This window comes from Lineus longissimus, chromosome 1, assembly GCF_910592395.1.
Source record: "Lineus longissimus chromosome 1, tnLinLong1.2, whole genome shotgun sequence".
Lineage (NCBI taxonomy): Eukaryota > Metazoa > Nemertea > Pilidiophora > Heteronemertea > Lineidae > Lineus > Lineus longissimus.
In genome coordinates, this window is record NC_088308.1 from 29,377,632 (window position 1) to 29,400,989 (window position 23,358).

Consider the following 23,358-nt stretch of genomic DNA (forward strand, 5'->3'; position numbering starts at 1 on the left):
TTCGACCCCCGGTGAATCTGCCGATTTTTTTTTCTTTTTTTCTTCTTCCTTGTCTTGTTATCTAATCATCCATGTATAGATGTAAACATTTTCATTATCATCATTATCATACCCCGCACCCAAACTTTTCAAACTCCAGCACATACTGATTCCAGGCGTTCGAGTACATGAACTATGAGGTAGATGTATTGTTTCAATCATCGCAAATCTGCCTAAAACGGCAAGTTTTCTCAGGTACGGGTACGGCAGTGGCGTGCGTCTTTTTCATTGAAACGACCTCGCACGGCCGGCACCGACATATATCGTCGTTGATGATGGAGAGAGCGATAGCCGGTACATAGTGAGCACGGTTCACTAGCAGTTCAATGTGCTCATGACGTGACGAGAGCAAATCTCACGGGTGGGGCGGAAATTCGCCATATTACTGACATCATCGGCGCCAACATCTGTTTCTTTTGACCCTGCCGGAGTCTTTCAAAACAATAAATGATTGTGTCTGACCCTGCTGACCTCGATTTTGAAAAACTTTTAAAAAAAGGTCATTCAAACGTTAAATCAACTGCAAAGATAATCTTTTATATCACTGAGGTATATACATACGATATGTTGACAAAAATATGTACAACTATCGAAATATACGATTACTTGGAACTATTTCGGCTAATCACTTTGCCACCTGCGCGACCTTGTCACTATTGTGGCGCGCTCGTTTGCATACCGCATATAAGAGGCGGATAAAATCTCCATTTCAACATGAAAGTCTTGACGGATAAGCGCTGAAGGTGTTTGACTGTGGATCGGCTGGTCACGGGTTCGACCCCCTGTGAATCTGCCGATTTTTTTTGATTTTTTTCTTCTTCCTTGTCTTGTTATCTAATCATCCATGTACAGATGTAGTAATTTTCATTATCATCATTATCATACCCCGCACCCAAACTTTTCAAACTCCAGCACATACTGATTCCGGGCGTTCGAGCACATGAACCATGAAGTAGATGTATTGTTTCAATCATCGCAAATCTGCCTTAAACGGCAAGTTTTCTCAGGTACGGGTACGGCAGTGGCGTGCGTCTTTTTCATTGAAACGACCTCGCACGGTCGGCGTTGATGATGGAGAGAGCGGTAGCCGGTACATAGTGAGCATGGTTCACTAACAGTCCAATGTGCTCATGACGTGACGAGAGCAAATCTCACGGGTGGGGCGGAAATTCGCCATATTGCTGACATCATCGGCGCCAACAACTGTTTCTTTTGACCCTGCCGGAGTCTTTCAAAACAATAAATGATTGTGTCTGACCCTGCTGACCTCGATTTTGAAAAACCTTTTAAAAAAGGTCATTCAAACGTTAAATCAACTGCAAAGATAATATTTTATATCACTGAGGTATATACATACGATATGTTGACAAAAATATGTACAACTATCGAAATATACGATTACTTGGAACTATTTCGGCTAATCACTTTGCCACCTGCGCGACCTTGTCACTATTGTGGCGCGCTCGTTTGCATACCGCATATAAGAGGCGAATAAAATCTCAATTTCAACATGAAAGTCTTGACGGTTCAGCGCTGAAGGTGTTTGACTGTGGATCGGCTGGTCACGGGTTCGACCCCCGGTGAATCTGCCGATTTTTTTTGATTTTTTTCTTCTTCCTTGTCTTGTTATCTAATCATCCATGTACAGATGTAAACATTTTCATTATCATCATTATCATACCCCGCACCCAAACTTTTCAAACTCCAGCACATACTGATTCCGGGCGTTCGAGTACATGAACTATGAGGTAGATGTATTGTTTCAATCATCGCAAATCTGCCTAAAACGGCAAGTTTTCTCAGGTACGGGTACGGCAGTGGCGTGCGTCTTTTTCATTGAAACGACCTCGCACGGCCGGCACCGACATATATCGTCGCTGATGATGGAGAGAGCGGTAGCCAGTACATAGTGAGCACGGTTCACTAGCAGTTCAATGTGCTCATGACGTGACGAGAGCAAATCTCACGGGTGGGGCGGAAATTCGCCATATTGCTGACATCATCGGCGCCAACAACTGTTTCTTTTGACCCTGCCGGAGTCTTTCAAAACAATAAATGATTGTGTCTGACCCTGCTGACCTCGATTTTGAAAAACTTTTTAAAAAAGGTCATTCAAACGTTAAATCAACTGCAAAGATAATCTTTTATATCACTGAGGTATATACATACGATATGTTGACAAAAATATGTACAACTATCGAAATATACGATTACTTGGAACTATTTCGGCTAATCACTTTGCCACCTGCGCGACCTTGTCACTATTGTGGCGCGCTCGTTTGCATACCGCATATAAGAGGCGAATAAAATCTCCATTTCAACATGAAAGTCTTGACGGTTCAGCGCTGAAGGTGTTTGACTGTGGATCGGCTGGTCACGGGTTCGACCCCCGGTGAATCTGCCGATTTTTTTTCTTTTTTTCTTCTTCCTTGTCTTGTTATCTAATCATCCATGTACAGATGTAAACATTTTCATTATCATCATTATCATACCCTGCACCCAAACTTTTCAAACTCCACCACATACTGATTCCGGGCGTTCGAGTACATGAATTATGAGGTAGATGTATTGTTTCAATCATCGCAAATCTGCCTAAAACGGCAAGTTTTCTCAGGTACGGGTACGGCAGTGGCGTGCGTCTTTTTCATTGAAACGACCTCGCACGGCCGGCACCGACATATATCGTCGCTGATGATGGAGAGAGCGGTAGCCAGTACATAGTGAGCATGGTTCACTAACAGTCCAATGTGCTCATGACGTGACGAGAGCAAATCTCACGGGTGGGGCGGAAATTCGCCATATTGCTGACATCATCGGCGCCAACAACTGTTTCTTTTGACCCTGCCGGAGTCTTTCAAAACAATAAATGATTGTGTCTGACCCTGCTGACGTCGATTTTGAAAAACCTTTTAAAAAAGGTCATTCAAACGTTAAATCAACTGCAAAGATAATCTTTTATATCACTGAGGTATATACATACGATATGTTGACAAAAATATGTACAACTATCGAAATATACGATTACTTGGAACTATTTCGGCTAATCACTTTGCCACCTGCGCGACCTTGTCACTATTGTGGCGCGCTCGTTTGCATACCGCATATAAGAGGCGAATAAAATCTCCATTTCAACATGAAAGTCTTGACGGTTCAGCGCTGAAGGTGTTTGACTGTGGATCGGCTGGTCACGGGTTCGACCCCCGGTGAATCTGCCGATTTTTTTTCTTTTTTTCTTCTTCCTTGTCTTGTTATCTAATCATCCATGTACAGATGTAAACATTTTCATTATCATCATTATCATACCCTGCACCCAAACTTTTCAAACTCCAGCACATACTGATTCCGGGCGTTCGAGTACATGAACTATGAGGTAGATGTATTGTTTCAATCATCGCAAATCTGCCTAAAACGGCAAGTTTTCTCAGGTACGGGTACGGCAGTGGCGTGCGTCTTTTTCATTGAAACGACCTCGCACGGCCGGCACCGACATATATCGTCGTTGATGATGGAGAGAGCGGTAGCCGGTACATAGTGAGCATGGTTCACTAACAGTCCAATGTGCTCATGACGTGACGAGAGCAAATCTCACGGGTGGGGCGGAAATTCGCCATATTGCTGACATCATCGGCGCCAACAACTGTTTCTTTTGACCCTGCCGGAGTCTTTCAAAACAATAAATGATTGTGTCTGACCCTGCTGACCTCGATTTTGAAAAACCTTTTAAAAAAGGTCATTCAAACGTTAAATCAACTGCAAAGATAATGTTTTATATCACTGAGGTATATACATACGATATGTTGACAAAAATATGTACAACTATCGAAATATACGATTACTTGGAACTATTTCGGCTAATCACTTTGCCACCTGCGCGACCTTGTCACTATTGTGGCGCGCTCGTTTGCATACCGCATATAAGAGGCGAATAAAATCTCAATTTCAACATGAAAGTCTTGACGGTTCAGCGCTGAAGGTGTTTGACTGTGGATCGGCTGGTCACGGGTTCGACCCCCGGTGAATCTGCCGATTTTTTTTGATTTTTTTCTTCTTCCTTGTCTTGTTATCTAATCATCCATGTACAGATGTAAACATTTTCATTATCATCATTATCATACCCCGCACCCAAACTTTTCAAACTCCAGCACATACTGATTCCGGGCGTTCGAGTACATGAACTATGAGGTAGATGTATTGTTTCAATCATCGCAAATCTGCCTAAAACGGCAAGTTTTCTCAGGTACGGGTACGGCAGTGGCGTGCGTCTTTTTCATTGAAACGACCTCGCACGGCCGGCACCGACATATATCGTCGCTGATGATGGAGAGAGCGGTAGCCAGTACATAGTGAGCACGGTTCACTAGCAGTTCAATGTGCTCATGACGTGACGAGAGCAAATCTCACGGGTGGGGCGGAAATTCGCCATATTGCTGACATCATCGGCGCCAACAACTGTTTCTTTTGACCCTGCCGGAGTCTTTCAAAACAATAAATGATTGTGTCTGACCCTGCTGACCTCGATTTTGAAAAACTTTTTAAAAAAGGTCATTTAAACGTTAAATCAACTGCAAAGATAATCTTTTATATCACTGAGGTATATACATACGATATGTTGACAAAAATATGTACAACTATCGAAATATACGATTACTTGGAACTATTTCGGCTAATCACTTTGCCACCTGCGCGACCTTGTCACTATTGTGGCGCGCTCGTTTGCATACCGCATATAAGAGGCGAATAAAATCTCCATTTCAACATGAAAGTCTTGACGGTTCAGCGCTGAAGGTGTTTGACTGTGGATCGGCTGGTCACGGGTTCGACCCCCGGTGAATCTGCCGATTTTTTTTGATTTTTTTCTTCTTCCTTGTCTTGTTATCTAATCATCCATGTACAGATGTAAACATTTTCATTATCATCATTATCATACCCCGCACCCAAACTTTTCAAACTCCACCACATACTGATTCCGGGCGTTCGAGTACATGAACTATGAGGTAGATGTATTGTTTCAATCATCGCAAATCTGCCTAAAACGGCAAGTTTTCTCAGGTACGGGTACGGCAGTGGCGTGCGTCTTTTTCATTGAAACGACCTCGCACGGCCGGCACCGACATATATCGTCGCTGATGATGGAGAGAGCGGTAGCCGGTACATAGTGAGCACGGTTCACTAGCAGTTCAATGTGCTCATGACGTGACGAGAGCAAATCTCACGGGTGGGGCGGAAATTCGCCATATTGCTGACATCATCGGCGCCAACAACTGTTTCTTTTGACCCTGCCAGAGTCTTTCAAAACAATAAATGATTGTGTCTGACCCTGCTTACCTCGATTTTGAAAAACTTTTTAAAAAAGGTCATTCAAACGTTAAATCAACTGCAAAGATAATCTTTTATATCACTGAGGTATATACATACGATATGTTGACAAAAATATGTACAACTATCGAAATATACGATTACTTGGAACTATTTCGGCTAATCACTTTGCCACCTGCGCGACCTTGTCACTATTGTGGCGCGCTCGTTTGCATACCGCATTATAAGAGGCGAATAAAATCTCCATTTCAACATGAAAGTCTTGACGGTTCAGCGCTGAAGGTGTTTGACTGTGGATCGGCTGGTCACGGGTTCGACCCCCGGTGAATCTTCCGATTTTTTTTGATTTTTTTCTTCTTCCTTGTCTTGTTATCTAATCATCCATGTACAGATGTAAACATTTTCATTATCATCATTATCATACCCCGCACCCAAACTTTTCAAACTCCACCACATACTGATTCCGGGCGTTCGAGTACATGAACTATGAGGTAGATGTATTGTTTCAATCATCGCAAATCTGCCTAAAACGGCAAGTTTTCTCAGGTACGGGTACGGCAGTGGCGTGCGTCTTTTTCATTGAAACGACCTCGCACGGCCGGCACCGACATATATCGTCGTTGATGATGGAGAGAGCGGTAGCCGGTACATAGTGAGCACGGTTCACTAGCAGTTCAATGTGCTCATGACGTGACGAGAGCAAATCTCACGGGTGGGGCGGAAATTCGCCATATTGCTGACATCATCGGCGCCAACAACTGTTTCTTTTGACCCTGCCGGAGTCTTTCAAAACAATAAATGATTGTGTCTGACCCTGCTGACCTCGATTTTGAAAAACTTTTTAAAAATGGTCATTCAAACGTTAAATCAACTGCAAAGATAATCTTTTATATCACTGAGGTATATACATACGATATGTTGACAAAAATATGCACAACTATCGAAATATACGATTACTTGGAACTATTTCGGCTAATCACTTTGCCACCTGCGCGACCTTGTCACTATTGTGGCGCGCTCGTTTGCATACCGCATTTATGAGGCGAATAAAATCTCCATTTCAACATAAAAATCTTGACGGATCAGCGCTGAAGGTGTTTGACTGTGGATCGGCTGGTCACGGGTTCGACCCCCGGTGAATCTGCCGATTTTTTTTCTTTTTTTCTTCTTCCTTGTCTTGTTATCTAATCATCCATGTACAGATGTAAACATTTTCATTATCATCATTATCATACCCTGCACCCAAACTTTTCAAACTCCAGCACATACTGATTCCGGGCGTTCGAGTACATGAACTATGAGGTAGATGTATTGTTTCAATCATCGCAAATCTGCCTAAAACGGCAAGTTTTCTCAGGTACGGGTACGGCAGTGGCGTGCGTCTTTTTCATTGAAACGACCTCGCACGGCCGGCACCGACATATATCGTTGTTGATGATGGAGAGAGCGGTAGCCGGTACATAGTGAGCATGGTTCACTAACAGTCCAATGTGCTCATGACGTGACGAGAGCAAATCTCACGGGTGGGGCGGAAATTCGCCATATTGCTGACATCATCGGCGCCAACAACTGTTTCTTTTGACCCTGCCGGAGTCTTTCAAAACAATAAATGATTGTGTCTGACCCTGCTGACGTCGATTTTGAAAAACCTTTTAAAAAAGGTCATTCAAACGTTAAATCAACTGCAAAGATAATCTTTTATATCACTGAGGTATATACATACGATATGTTGACAAAAATATGTACAACTATCGAAATATACGATTACTTGGAACTATTTCGGCTAATCACTTTGCCACCTGCGCGACCTTGTCACTATTGTGGCGCGCTCGTTTGCATACCGCATATAAGAGGCGAATAAAATCTCCATTTCAACATGAAAGTCTTGACGGTTCAGCGCTGAAGGTGTTTGACTGTGGATCGGCTGGTCACGGGTTCGACCCCCGGTGAATCTGCCGATTTTTTTTGATTTTTTTCTTCTTCCTTGTCTTGTTATCTAATCATCCATGTACAGATGTAAACATTTTCATTATCATCATTATCATACCCCGCACCCAAACTTTTCAAACTCCAGCACATACTGATTCCGGGCGTTCGAGTACATGAATTATGAGGTAGATGTATTGTTTCAATCATCGCAAATCTGCCTAAAACGGCAAGTTTTCTCAGGTACGGGTACGGCAGTGGCGTGCGTCTTTTTCATTGAAACGACCTCGCACGGCCGGCACCGACATATATCGTCGCTGATGATGGAGAGAGCGGTAGCCAGTACATAGTGAGCACGGTTCACTAGCAGTTCAATGTGCTCATGACGTGACGAGAGCAAATCTCACGGGTGGGGCGGAAATTCGCCATATTGCTGACATCATCGGCGCCAACAACTGTTTCTTTTGACCCTGCCGGAGTCTTTCAAAACAATAAATGATTGTGTCTGACCCTGCTGACCTCGATTTTGAAAAACTTTTTAAAAATGGTCATTCAAACGTTAAATCAACTGCAAAGATAATCTTTTATATCACTGAGGTATATACATACGATATGTTGACAAAAATATGTACAACTATCGAAATATACGATTACTTGGAACTATTTCGGCTAATCACTTTGCCACCTGCGCGACCTTGTCACTATTGTGGCGCGCTCGTTTGCATACCGCATATAAGTGGCGAATAAAATCTCCATTTCAACATGAAAGTCTTGACGGTTCAGCGCTGAAGGTGTTTGACTGTGGATCGGCTGGTCACGGGTTCGACCCCCGGTGAATCTGCCGATTTTTTTTTCTTTTTTTCTTCTTCCTTGTCTTGTTATCTAATCATCCATGTACAGATGTAAACATTTTCATTATCATCATTATCATACCCCGCACCCAAACTTTTCAAACTCCACCACATACTGATTCCGGGCGTTCGAGTACATGAACTATGAGGTAGATGTATTGTTTCAATCATCGCAAATCTGCCTAAAACGGCAAGTTTTCTCAGGTACGGGTACGGCAGTGGCGTGCGTCTTTTTCATTGAAACGACCTCGCACGGCCGGCACCGACATATATCGTCGTTGATGATGGAGAGAGCGGTAGCCGGTACATAGTGAGCATGGTTCACTAACAGTCCAATGTGCTCATGACGTGACGAGAGCAAATCTCACGGGTGGGGCGGAAATTCGCCATATTGCTGACATCATCGGCGCCAACAACTGTTTCTTTTGACCCTGCCGGAGTCTTTCAAAATAATAAATGATTGTGTCTGACCCTGCTGACCTCGATTTTGAAAAACCTTTTAAAAAAGGTCATTCAAACGTTAAATCAACTGCAAAGATAATCTTTTATATCACTGAGGTATATACATACGATATGTTGACAAAAATATGTACAACTATCGAAATATACGATTACTTGGAACTATTTCGGCTAATCACTTTGCCACCTGCGCACCTTGTCACTATTGTGGCGCGCTCGTTTGCATACCGCATATAAGAGGCGAATAAAATCTCCATTTCAACATGAAAGTCTTGACGGTTCAGCGCTGAAGGTGTTTGACTGTGGATCGGCTGGTCACGGGTTCGACCCCCGGTGAAACTGCCGATTTTTTTTTCTTTTTTTCTTCTTCCTTGTCTTGTTATCTAATCATCCATGTACAGATGTAAACATTTTCATTATCATCATTATCATACCCCGCACCCAAACTTTTCAAACTCCAGCACATACTTATTCCGGGCGTTCGAGTACATGAATTATGAGGTAGATGTATTGTTTCAATCATTGCAAATCTGCCTAAAACGGCAAGTTTTCTCAGAAACTGGTACGGCAGTGGCGTGCGTCTTTTTCATTGAAACGACCTTGCACGGCCGGCACGGGACAGATCCCAGCAGATTGGTGGAAGGAACAGCAGATTCCCAACCAGGGTGTTTAGGGGGTTTCCCCCAACCTAAAGGCGCTGCGCGCTTACAAGGGCACTGCATTGATAATATTATGAAGTTTGACTAATAAACAGCCCACTTGATTTATTCTGGGGTTCGTAACATATGTATAGAGTTTTATTTATAATTACATAAATAGAAACTCAGGGCTATAGTTATTGTTTTGCTTGGTCGTGGGTCTTAGCTTTCTGGACACCCTGCTTACAAAGACTTCTCAAAGGAGCTAAATTTCACTTGTAACATACAGACATACACATACACATACACATACGTAGGCCTATACAGATTTTTATGGGGCGCCTTTCCACAGTATAAACGTTTTCAAAGCCCCTACCCCTCAAAATGTCCCTGAAACAGCCATGTCTTTTGTGACCACTTTATCAAAATCAGAAATTACAGAAACAATTAACAGCAAACATAACATTTTGTTATCATTCTACTGAGCAACATGCCCTGTACCTCCGATCTGATACACCATGCGGTCCAAAACTCTACATGACACCATTGAGGAGTAAATCTGAAGAATCGAACACATGACCTATTAAACCGGCCTCACAGCACTCCAACATCATACTGGAATCGCCGAGCCGAGGTCCACGTGCGCGCTCATTCGCTTTTCCCGCGAACCTGCATAGGATGGGTCACATGATTGAGAAATCGCGATGCGAGAAACTTGCATAAATTAAGAAACCCCCTAGCTTTGTATTTCGAAATTATGGTGTACTCGCGAGAAAATGGCTGTGCTCGATAAAACTTACAACGGTTACAGGGTATTTTGCGGTGATTTAGGCAATAACGTTGGAAAATTCGAGTTAGAAAATGAATTTGAGCGTTACGGACCACTTTCTGATGTGTGGGTTGCGAGGTAAGCGATTGTATGTAAATTGTATTGCATTGTGGGTTCGATTCGTCGTTTTGTCAATATACATATAATCATAACACGCAATCATCATGATAATGGCGTAGTGTTGCATGCTCATGCACGCCGTGGGTGTACACGCTGCATACAACTGTACATTCTACATCTGACATGGCATGAATGGTGTAGTTGGAGATTCTAATCTAACGAACAGCAAAAACCATTTCATCGTCAGAGAACAGTCGTTTCGACAACATATTGATGACTGAATGAGCAGAGTGATGAGACCCTAATAGTACCAGGCCTATAACTGTATCGACATTTTGATGACTAACCGACTCTCATTGACTGAGTAAACTTTTTTGAAGAAGACTGTGAATCATTCAATGTAGGCCTAGGCCCTAAAGCCCAAACATATCAAATGCTCTCACTCAGAAGGCCTAAACCGACTTCGAATATTGGTTGTGTCACACCCAACACCACATTTTAAAATAAAATGTTGGCAAAAACCAAGCTAGCCGATAAATTATTATAAATTCTCTCTTGGATTCCAGGAATCCACCAGGATTTGCATTCCTTGTGTTTCGGAAGTGTGACGATGCGGAGCGAGCAGTCAAACAGTTGGATGGACGGTAAGATATGCTCGGGCCTTTGATTTTAGTCAACTGAACTGATGATAATGTCATGCAGGTAGGTATGCCACATCTCTTCCAAGCCAGGTGTATGTGATTAGCATTAGCAATGTGCCCATGCTCCTGAAATATTTCACAAGAGGCACTTAACCTCTCATATCAGAATGTTCCTTTTGTTATTGATTCACTCTTCCCATAAACTGGGATAAAAACTCTAGTCACAGAATGGTGGTTTTTCTCTCCAGCATTGTTTGCGGCAGGCGAGTGAGGGTGCAGCATGCTCGACCATACGAACCACGGAGAAAGGCTGGGCCTGGAGGAAGAAGGAGAACTTCAAATAACCATGATTATGGAAGGTGCGTTGGATACTTTCAACTAAATCTGCTTGGTTTAAACTAATGCAGTACCTGTAAAAAAAGTCCGCTTATCTCAGTGGGAGAGCATTAAAGATATCACTGGTTTTAATTGAAATTCCTCTGTGTTTTTAGCAAAGGTTTATTCAGGTTAGCTTCTTGGAATAGGTGTTTTTATTCAGGTTAGCTTCTTGGAATAGGTGTTTTTAGCAAAGGTTTATTCAGGTTAGCTTCTTGGAATAGGTGTTTTTAGCAAAGGTTTATTCAGGTTAGCTTCTTGGAATAGGTGTTTTCAAATTTTGTAGCATATGAGTAGGCCTTGGTACTGAGTCTGAATCCAGCATTAAGCTACTACAATACATTTCATTGTTGTTATGATACGTATTTCACAAAGTAGCGTCAGGCCTCTCAATTACATCATTTGATAGGCACCCTGCTTTTCTTAACAGGCCTTATTTTAACAAGATTTCATCTCTTCATACTAGACAATGGTCTTTAGCATCAAAGAGGGGATTTTGGCATCAGGAGGTTTAAAATCTGTTATCATGACAGAGCTGAGAGCCCTGATCTGGAGGCCCTACCATCCTCTTTGCTTGTGAGATATAACCAAGCCTGATGCTGGCCAATTGTAAACTTTAAAATGATCTCGACTTGCTTGATATGAAGTCCATGATATCGATAAAGTGTTGAACGAACCAGCAAACATGCAAATGCTGCAAACTATAGTATTGATTTCTTGGTTACACGTGCTGTGTTTTCAAGGACCAACAATGTACACTGAAATGTTGTTTTACACAGTTGAATTCCTATCGGCTGAGTTTGGTGAATAATGGAATTGCTATGGCTCAGTGTACAGATCTCATCGCTCTGGGCTTTAACAATTTGCATAATTATTGTCAGTTCCTACATGTATGTTCGATGTGAATCAATTTGTAATCAGATATTGACATTGGGCCATTTCTGTTGACATTTTATTTAAAATAGACATCAGAACAGCATAGATTATGATACTTTTCAGGGTGGATTCTAGGTGTTTCAACATTTCATTCTTCCTCAATGAAAAATTTCTGTGAGATTCCATTCCTAAGCTCATTCGTCTTATAATTGTATTACTGATGTTGCAGTGCAAAGCTCCTTAACCTGATTGACGACTTATGCTCTGACTGCCCCATCCGTTCTAAACTTAATCAGAGATGAGAAGGTGTTTTTTTTCTGTCAGCATGATCTGTTTGCTAGGAGACTTTCTGGTAGGGCCAAGTGCGAGAAATTAGAATAAGATGAGGCGTTTCTTGTATGGCCTAGTGCTAGAATAGCAGTTAAAATATGACAGGGACTTTCTTGGAGGTCTAGAGCTAGAAGTAAGGTTCTTGTGGGGACTTGTGCTACTCTAACAAGGGATATGATAGGGACTTTCTTGTAGGGTTTAGTGCCACTAGAAGTAAGGGTATGATAGGGACTTTCTTGTTGGGTCTAGTGCCGCTAGACTAGAAGTAAGGGTATGATAGGGACGTTCTTGTTGGGTCTAGTGCCACTAGAAGTAAGCGACTATGATATAGGGACTTTCTTGAAGGGTCTTATTCCACTAGAAGTAAGGGTATGATAGAGACTCTCTTTTAGGGTCTTATTCCACTAGAAGTAAGCGACTATGATATAGGGACTTTCTTGAAGGGTCTTATTCCACTAGAAGTAAGGGTATGATAGAGACTCTCTTTTAGGGTCTTATTCCACTAGAAGTAAGCGACTATGATATAGGGACTTTCTTGAAGGGTCTTATTCCACTAGAACTAGTAAGGGTATGATAGAGACTCTCTTTTAGGGTCTTATTCCACTAGAAGTAAGCGACTATGATATAGGGACTTTCTTGAAGGGTCTTATTCCACTAGAAGTAAGGATATGATAAATAGGGACTTTCTTGTAAGGTCTAGAGCTAGAAGTAAGCGACTATGATATAGGGACTTTCTTGAAGGGTCTTATTCCACTAGAAGTAAGGGTATGATAGAGACTCTCTTTTAGGGTCTTATTCCACTAGAAGTAAGCGACTATGATATAGGGACTTTCTTGAAGGGTCTTATTCCACTAGAAGTAAGGATATGATAAATAGGGACTTTCTTGTAAGGTCTAGAGCTAGAAGTGAGGAAAGTTTAGTTTGAGCTTATCAAGCGCAAGATATTATGCTGCTAAATGATAAATTTGCTGTTGAGCTTTACTTGTTGCTTTCACTGCTCTTATTTACCCAGTGGGTGATTTCAAAGTTGGTTTTAATATTGAGATTTAGTGAACAATCTTAGTGCTAATCTGTGGCTATTAATCCTGTTATCAGATTAAAATCAATACTTTGTTTTCCCTTAACACTTACACTGACACTAAAACGAAAACTTATGTTAAAAAATCGGAATTGAAATCTGGTAAAGTGTTAGTTTTAACACTTAGATTTTTTCTTTTCCTGGGGCCTAAGTGTCACACTAACACCAGGAGTGCGGTCTTAATCCCAGCTTGGTGTAATGTTCTCACCACAAGCAATGTATTTTGTATCACCAGTCACACTAATGCCTCAAGCATTGACCACAAACAGATTTCAAAGTTGGTGTTGGTTATCAGCTTGCATCAGCTGACTAGTTTTGCAATTTCAAATATTTTTTTCAGTGGTATTCTGGTCAGATATGGTGATTACTATGGAAATATTAATTTGAATTGAATTTGTTGCATTTTGGGGCTTTAAAACATATTTTAATCTTTACACCAAGAAGCACATGTTTCCTAGTGTTAAGACAAGGTTTTATCTTGGTATCAGTTTAAATGTTTGATGGACACCAAAACCATCTCTTAAGGCCTGAACTCACTGTCACGTTTTGACGCCTTGGAAAAATGCTGCGATTTCACACGACGGGAAAACGTTGCGACCGAGATTTCGTAACCTGTTCTCACTGAAGCGCATAATGGCTGGCGGTAAAAGGGTGCGGACAAGGGTGCGGACAAGGGTGCGGACTTTGCATAACAAACAGCTGGCACAGGCGTGTTGCAACAATGTCTGACTCGGATTCTGATTTTGCCAAAATCATGGTGTTCTACCTGTACGCGAAACGAAAAAGAAAGCGCAGGCAAATTTTTTTCCTGATACCTTCCTTTTCGTCAACATCTTTATATTCTGACAAGGATTTTTCTTAAATCGAAGGATGTTTTTCGATTTGAAATATCAATCTCTCTATCAGGTCTGAAGACATGGTGCCAATGGGTTTGGGAGACAAGTCCTAACTGCACACATGTACCGGCACTGCAGTGACAAATGCCTATCTCAATACCACAATTTAAACCTTTGTCAACCTTACAATTTATGTTACGAGACCCCACGATGATGTTATAATTTGCGGCGATTATATGCTTCGGTTGCTAATTTTGCAACATACTTTTGCCCAAGCGCGTGGCACGCTGCGTCAAAAACAAGGTATTTTTTCGCTACACCCAAGTGGGAACACGTCTATGGATTTCAATGGTTACCTTTTGTGGCGCAATTTGCAGCGTTTTAACGCAACGTCCACCGCCGCGTCAGTGAGTTCAGGCCTTTAGTGTAAGTGTAAAACCTGGTGTGATGCTAAAACCTACTTGGAAACAGGACGAAAACTAATACTAAGTATTAAACTAACACCAAGCATGATTTCAATCTTGGGTTTAATCCATGGTTTTAGTGTCAGATCTGGTGTTAAAACCTCATCTTAAAACTGACTTTGAAATCACCCAGTGTATCTCGTTGTATTTCAAGCTCTAGCTGTCACTGTCTTACTCAGTAAATGGAACACTTGAGTGTTCATTCATGTGCAATTAAACATGACGACTTTATTTCAAATGAGGATGGCCATTTATATTATGTTATCAGTTAACTCTTTGATCGCCATGGCTGTTAATCTCTGTATTGAAAAGTTAACTGTTGACCGACAGGGACATAGATCAAAATGTACATTCAAAGTTCACCAGATGGCGCCCAATAGATTTGCAGTATCTTGGCTATTGACAGTCATGCTGGAGAATTAGAATGAGGATGACACGGCCATTATTAGACAATTATTTAGAATTAGTATGCGACCTGTTATGGTAGATTTTGGTACTAAAATGGTCTACATGAGCATCAGAAGAGCTGGGTACAAGTCATCTGCTTGATAGTGTAAAGTGATGCACTGATCACCGAATGAATGTGTTGTCTAGTTGATCCTGTCTTTGGTATATAAAAGTAAAGATACTGGTCGTCTCTACAGCTGATGTCTTGGATTATATAACAAGATGCACTGGCTTTAGATTTGCCAGGTGAAAATAATTAACTTGTTCGTTATTTCAGCCATGGAAAACAAATTTATTTTTTCAATAAATTGATGTATTTATTACCACCTATTATTCAGGGTAGCTCAAATGTACTCAGTGACCCCACTACTTGATCGTCATCTGCTCACTAAAACCATGTTACCATGGTTACCAGCACTCCTGCTCAAGAAACTTCCAGACTAGTGGGTGTGTCACACTACTACAACCATCACCAACTACCTGTTCTTCTGCTACTACCACCCTGTACTAAATCTACGATACTGAAACCCTGCGTTGAGTCCAGCGCCATCTAATGAGCGAGCACCATCGCCATGTTTACCAATGAGCGAGCACCATCTATTGGCCCCGACATGAATCAATGTCACTCTGTGCTACCGTGTGCTAGCTGAGCCTCGGGTTATGTTACTTTGTCACACACTACTCAAATGCGAAAGGTAAATACGACTTGTTTTTGTCCAAGCTTCTTAAGTATTTGTGCTTGTGAGACCATCATGGAGACAAGCCGGCTTATTTTGTCTTGAGCATCTATAGCTAACTGCATCTAATCACATGTAATTGTCCCCTAGTTCTGTCTGATTGCTAAATCTTACCAAAACAGTCACATGTAAGCCTTAAATCCAATGATCTGTGTTCACTGATCAATTGAGTAATTTACCTGGTTGCAGTTAGCTTTAGACAGGAGCTGAACCATGAAATGAAGAATTGACCTTTTCAGGAGTTTTCTCTACAGGATTACTACTATAAAATGTATATGTTATATGTTGCTTTGTGTCTGTATTTGTTTTCAAACAGAGTTTGACACAAACTTCAAACTGCTCTTCATCATTCATTATTGAATTTAGCAATTGAACCCTGAGGTTCTTTGCCATGGTTTTCATGGCTTTAAAAAGTGACGAAGTTCAGTTTGATTTAGAGTGATGGTGTGAGTATTTCTTACTTTTGCCCAGTGGTTCTTTCTGTATTCAACTCATTTCCATTGATCTGTATAGTTGAGGGATGTCTGGCCACATTACAGCCTTGGACACGCTCGCCTACACTCACTCATACATTGAGGTGGTGATGTTTCTCAGCTGGTTTGTTTTTCAGGGATCGGTCACGTGGAGGAGCTGGGGGAAGTCGAAGGCGTAGGAGAACAAGAAGCAGGTATGAAAACCCATTAAATGTCCTTATACCCCCATGCCGATCTACCATCATTGTGCGTAATTATGCTATTTAGCCCGTTTTGGTGCGTCTGTTAGTGTTACTCAAAAGCCTTTGACACATGATATATAGGCCTTTGGCACAGGCGTCCCTCAACCGTCTAAGCAGCATCTTTACCCATGTGGAGAAAGCACAACCCTCTCCGTCCCTGGAGGACAACACAGAAGAAGAAATGTGTGAGTTGCACATAATGGACAGTGAGTCATGTGTGTATTGTCTGCAGAAAACTTGCTTTCTCCAGCACGATCATTAACAGGTTCTCAACGTAATATTTCAGGTCTCACTCTTACGAAAGAAGCCGCAAGAGGAGGAATTCTGGCTCAAGGTGAGAGACATATGCTGGTGAACTACTATTATTGACTTTAACTTTCTGATAGATTCAAACAAATGCAGTCATGATAGTTGTTGCTGTGGCGAAACTAGCTGATGCTATCATTCTTTCTTGCTCGTTTTTGGTCCGTGCATATTTTCTCAATAGATTGCAGTTGCAGAGATACTTCAATATTGCAAATAATCAAAATGGCCACTGAAAACATGTTTCGGTGCATAAAATCTCACTGATATGTTGTTTGCATGAATTAGAGGAAAGTAGGTTGAGCTTCTATACTTTTGTACCAAAACGGAGTTTGTTTAAAAATCACCCAAGTTCCGAACACAAAATTAGGCAGATTAGTTGCTGCTTTGAGCTATGTCTGGTAAGGCTATGAAACTTTATTGATTTGCGGTCGTTTGGTTCCCAGTCTAGAATGTCACCACTGGCAATCAGAAAACAGATGTGCCTCATCAGCTCAACCATTTGATCATGACAGTACTCACCTGTTTGCTTGAAAAGTTTGACATCAAAGAGTTTTTTTGAGTTCGTATATAAACTCATTTGTGCTTTGTATACTTCCCTGGTTGTTGAATAAGGGTGTTTTCATGAGAGCACAATGTTGACTTAACATTGTCATTCTTCAGGTCCAGGTCACGAGACCGTACTCGCAAGTCGCGGGACAAGTCGTCTAAGCACCGGTCAAGCAGAAGATCAAGGTACTGTCAGTCATTAACGATGTAACAATGCACAAATGTCCACATCACAAGTTGGTGTAATTCTTTATTTCATTTGCCAGTATCATTTACAAAGTGCCTTTAGCATGATCTTCAATACTTATTTCTTCACCTGCATTCACAATCTAACTTGGACCATCCTGTCATGGTGACGAATGTCGTCATTTGTCTCAATTCGTCCTTGTCATCTTAAAGCTGGTTTTTGATGCAGACTTAAAATGAAAATCTCCAATTTGGCTACCAGGCAGCCATTTTAGATTTACGATTCTGGACTGTAGCTGCTAAAGGAGAGACTTGTTGGGCTTCACTTCTCTCTGACATGACGGGCTGTGGTAGTCACTTCTCTCTGACATGACGGGCTGTGGTAGTCACTTCTCTCTGACATGATGGGCTGCGGTAGTCACTTCTCTCTGACATGACAGGCTGTGGTAGTCACTTCTCTCTGACATGACAGGCTGTGGTAGTCACTTCTCTCTGACATGACAGGCTGTGGTAGTCACTTCTCTCTGACATGACGGGCTGTGGTAGTCACTTCTCTCTGACATGACGGGCTGTGGTAGTCACTTCTCTCTGACATGACAGGCTGTGGTAGTCACTTCTCTCTGACATGACGGGTTGTGGTAGTCACTTCTCTCTGACATGACGGGCTGTGGTAGTCACTTCTCTCTGACATGACGGGTTGTGGTAGTCACTTCTCTCTGACATGACAGGCTGTGGTAGTCACTTCTCTCTGACATGACGGGTTGTGGTAGTCACTTCTCTCTGACATGATGGGCTGCGGTAGTCACTTCTCTCTGACATGACATGCTGTGGTAGTCACTTCTCTCTGACATGACAGGCTGCGGTAGTCACTTCTCTCTGACATGACAGGCTGTGGTAGTCACTTCTCTCTGACATGACGGGTTGTGGTAGTCACTTCTCTCTGACATGACGGGTTGTGGTAGTCACGTCTCTCTGACATGACGGGTTGTGGTAGTCACGTCTCTCTGACATGACCTGCTGTGGTAGTCACGTCTCTCTGACATGACGGGCTGTGGTAGTCACTTCTCTCTGACATGACGGGTTGTGGTAGTCACTTCTCTCTGACATGACCTGCTGTGGTAGTCACTTCTCTCTGACATGACCTGCTGTGGTAGTCACTTCTCTCTGACATGACGGGCTGTGGTAGTCACTTCTCTCTGACATGACCTGCTGTGGTAGTCACTTCTCTCTGACATGACGGGCTGTGGTAGTCACTTCTCTCTGACATGACCTGCTGTGGTAGTCACTTCTCTCTGACATGACGGGCTGTGGTAGTCACTTCTCTCTGACATGACCTGCTGTGGTAGTCACTTCTCTCTGACATGACGGGCTGTGGTAGGAAAGGTCCTCTATCAATTTTCGTCTTGATCACCATCAAATACTGTAAACCTTGACATTTTTCGTGTGAGTTCTATTTTCATGAACAATCAAACTCGAAAATTTAAAGTGCACAAATTTCATCTCAAAGCCAAATGCCTTAACCTTTAAATTTCCCCAGCAAACGTGCTATTTACATCACCAACTCGTGATGTAAAGGTTAAATGGCTTCATTATTCTGTGACGTGATGGGGTGTGCTGGGGAATATGCACGATCAATTGTTTGCTCGATGTGATATCCAATATGGCTGCCAGGCGGCGATTTCGGATATCCTAAATTCTGTGCTCATTCAATGGATTAGCTGGCATTGCCTTTGTTCAACATAGATGATTGTTCATGAACGTACTGATTCTTAAGGTCCCTCGAGGTACATCGTTGTCACAATGTTCGACTGAAGCTATCAAACTGTTAAGTCAGGAGACTGGAGTATGATACATCGAGAGGTTAAACCAACCAGGATTCACACACTCACAATCATGTAACAAGTTATTTTAGATGAAATCTCAGTAACCCCTGATGAAACTTCCTTTTTAGCTCACCTCTAGCAGAGGTGAGCTTATCCCATACCGTGGCGTCCGTCGTCCGTCGTCGTCGTCGTCGTCGTCGTCGTCGTCGTCGTCGTCCGTCGTCCGTTAGCAGGGCACGTTTCGTAACTGTTAGAGCTATTGAGTTGAAACTTAGTACACATGTACCCTTATGTAATGACACCTGGGAGACCAAGTTTCGGTCCGATTCGTTTCATGGTTTGGCCACCAGGGGGCCAAACGTTAAAAGTGAAAATATGCAATATCTCCCTTAATAGTAGTCGGGAAATTTTGAAAAAAATATGGTAGGTACTTCTAGCAAAGGTGCATCATATATCCTCCGGGTTTTTGATTTGACCTCCTTTTCAAGGTCACAGAGGTCAAATGGTGTAAATTGGCCGTTAGGATGTAATGATGGCACGTTTCTAAACTGCAATGACTATTGATACCAAATTTGGTACACATTTACCCCTTAGTCAGGTGATCTCAGGGACCGAAGTTTGGTCCAATATGATTCACCACTTGACCACCAGGGGGCAAAATCCAAAAACCTTAAAAATGTGATTATTCCTTAACTTCTTGCCCGATTGCCACCAATTTGATATCATGGGTACATCTAACCACCATACAGTATATGTCACACAGGTTTTTAATTTGACCTTCTTGTCAAGTCACAGAGGTCAAATGGCGTAAATTCGCCGTCGGGCCGTAACTATGGCACGTTTCTTAACTGCAATGACTATTGATCACAAATTAAGTACACATGTACCCCTTGGTCAGGTGATCTCAGGTACCGAAGTTTGGTGCGATCTGATTTGCCGTTTGGCCTCCAGGGAGGGGGCCAAATCCTAAATTCTTCAAAATGCCATTATTCCTAGTAATGACTTGCCCGATTGGCACCAATTTTATATCATAGGTACATCTAATTCTAACAACCATTCAATGTGTCACCCGGGTCTTCTTTGATTTGACCTACTTTTCAAGGTCACAGAGGTCGAATGTACTGTAAATTGGCCATTTTGGGGAAATTGTAATTGCTTGGACCTACATCAAACCTAACACTACATGACACAAGACCATGCTCTTTATCCATCTTTCCTCCACATGAGGTGAGCACAATGGCCCTGGCCATTTCATTTGCTACTCGCATTGGTATATATGATGGACAGCTAGAGGATACTGAACGTACATGTAGTAACAGAGTTAACCCTAACCCTAACCCTAACCCAGGTATAACAGGGTTGCCATGCCATTGCAGGCTTTGGGTTTGATTGCATCAGCCTGGGATACATGACCCTCATTTGTATAAACTAAATAAACCATATCAACTTTTAAAAGTGGTATGCACACATACATTGTAGTTTTGTCTTATGATAATGATTTATATATGTTCTGTTTTTTTAATCCAGGAGCCACTCCAAGGATCATAAACATCATTCAAGATCACGGTCTCATTCCAAGTTTCGTGAGAGTCATTCAAAGTCAAGATCAAAATCACGTTCTAAGGATCGCAATCATCGTTCACGATCAAAGTCACAAGCTAAGGAGCGCAATGGCAGAGATCACAAATCTCATCTGAAGAAGAAGAAAAAGTCACGATGCAGATCTTGCTCAAAATCAGAGCAGAAAGCCCTATCTCGTTCACGATCCCATTCATAATGATGATAGATGCAAAGTGGGTCAACTGGAGTATAAGTGGAAATAAAGTCAGTTTGTACCAACCTTTCCGAAGATACCAGCTTGACATTTGATTCAACACTGCTGTATAATCTTAAACTCACGATGTCGTTATGATGCCATCAGTGGCGATTAATGACCCCCAGACTACACCATGAAGCTTTCTGCAGTTCCGATCAGAGAACTGCGAGACTGTCTGGATGGCAAGATATCAAACCTTGATAGGATATGTAATTCCCACAGTAATGCACAGAAATCTCGAGCAGACACTACAATGATTTAATCTTTGCCAGTCTCATTCATATCACCAACATCATCACAATTTCAGCTTTGAATATTTATTTATTTACATATATTAATGTTATAATGTGTACTGGTCATTAAGAAAAGATTTCTTCATTGAATTTTTATCATTTGATAATGTGAAGGCACCCTTATCCAGATAAAGCTTACGCTTGCAATATCCTGTTCCAACTTACTTTTTTTGACAAATATTATGTAAATGTTTCTTAGTGTATTTCTAAGGGGAAATGTATCTGTGTGTACTTACGAGATGTTAATAGTCCCCATACCTTTATAGTTATTCTTTCTAATTTATTCAGTCCAAGAACATTTATGCCATTTAGAGATAATGATCATACTATTTTTATCTATTCAGTCAAAGAACATTTATGCCATTTCGTGACAATGATCATACTATTTTTGTTTTTGTTTTTTTGTTATAATGTAAACATATTGTTTGTAAATGTACATTGTACATTGTAAATGTACATGGTACATGTTGTGTATTTTATTGTTACCGGTAATGTGCAATCCACCAGAAGGAGGTGAACTGTACCCCAGGCTGAATTGTCCTTAAAATCAGAGTAAAATCTACAAGTACCAGTAAGGGGTGTACTATACCGTGGGCAAAGCTGTTTTTAAATTTTAACTGAAATCTACTAGTACGTGGCCAGGGGCTGGTTGCACGATAAAGGTTTGTTCCTAACATTCTCACCTTATGCCTCTTGCCAAAGATATTGCTCCATTTGGCTAATATGGTAATAAACAAGAGTGACAGGCTTAGCAATGAAGTTGTATTCGTTTAAAATCACGTAGTTGAGTCTTCATGTATCTTAAAAGTTAGACTTTGAGTTGGTGGTCTTGCTAGCTGATGAACTAAAGCATAAAAATCATTTCTGATTTAAGAGTAATAGTTTGTTTGACTTTAATCTATATCTTTTTATATATTTTTAGCTCAGCTGACGAAGTCAGCGGAGCTATACTTACTAGTCAAATAGTTGTTCGAGTGGTGTCTCTCCTTCCATCCATTCATCTGTGGACACATTGGGCATTTTGTAACCGTAAGGCACCTATTCCATAGAGGTATACGGTATACTACACTATACGCGAACAATGGCTTCACAAAGGGTGCATGACCATGAAACTATTGTTCGCGTATAGTGTAGTATAGGGTATAGCTCTATGGAATAGGTGCCTAAGACCTAGGCACTTCAAATCTGGCCATCATAAAGAACAGCCCATGATATGCTGCTGCTGACAGAAAATTCAGCGCGATTCGGCTAAAATTTAGCTCGAGGATTAATGTGACGAAACTGTAAGGGCATTTTCTGTCACTGAATCGGAATGCCTGACGTTTTCCACTCTGGCATTCCTTCACTTCATTTCTCCTGTGGTTTAATGGTATACATAGTTGACCTACATGTGAATATAACAAACAAAACAAATAAGTGCAAAAATCTTTTCGAGGAGACTTTAATGTATACATGATGCGGATATCTCAATAACCTGTTAATAAATTCGATGTTGATAGTGACCTACCAGGTACTTTCTATGTTGTTTACATTGACTTCAGCTGAGTTCCAGGCACTTGGACCTCTTGTTGTTCATATTCTATTTACATTTAGGCAAATAACAGTGTCGTGTCTTTTTTAATGAAATTAAAGCACATAAGATGGAAAGCATGTACCTGTAATCATGTGTTTTCTCAGTTTTTTACTGCATGATCTGGCTAGAGCCGACTCGAATTTGCCTGAAGAATGCAATTTTACCCTTGACCCAGTCTTCAGTGCTTTCACCAGTTGT

At 41.6% G+C, this 23,358-nt stretch overlaps 1 protein-coding gene across 2 annotated transcripts; it reads left to right on the forward strand.

Annotated features, from left to right (window-relative positions):
- The first annotated feature begins 9,959 nt into the window (after positions 1–9,959).
- On the forward strand, positions 9,960–23,239 carry LOC135496492 (probable splicing factor, arginine/serine-rich 6). 2 transcript variants are annotated; one of them, XR_010448692.1, is made up of 8 exons: positions 9,960–10,136; positions 10,685–10,762; positions 11,008–11,118; positions 16,513–16,569; positions 16,904–16,951; positions 17,584–17,655; positions 21,006–22,621; positions 22,756–23,239. XR_010448692.1 is itself a non-coding variant. In XM_064785855.1 (7 exons), exons 1-7 carry the CDS (start codon positions 10,006–10,008, stop codon positions 21,253–21,255), a joined length of 747 nt encoding a protein of 248 aa, XP_064641925.1. In that variant the 5' UTR covers positions 9,960–10,005; the 3' UTR covers positions 21,256–23,239. The 2 variants fall into 2 exon arrangements, 1 of the variants encoding a protein (XP_064641925.1); XM_064785855.1 differs by having other exon boundaries at positions 21,006–23,239.
- Positions 23,240–23,358: the final 119 nt, after the last annotated feature.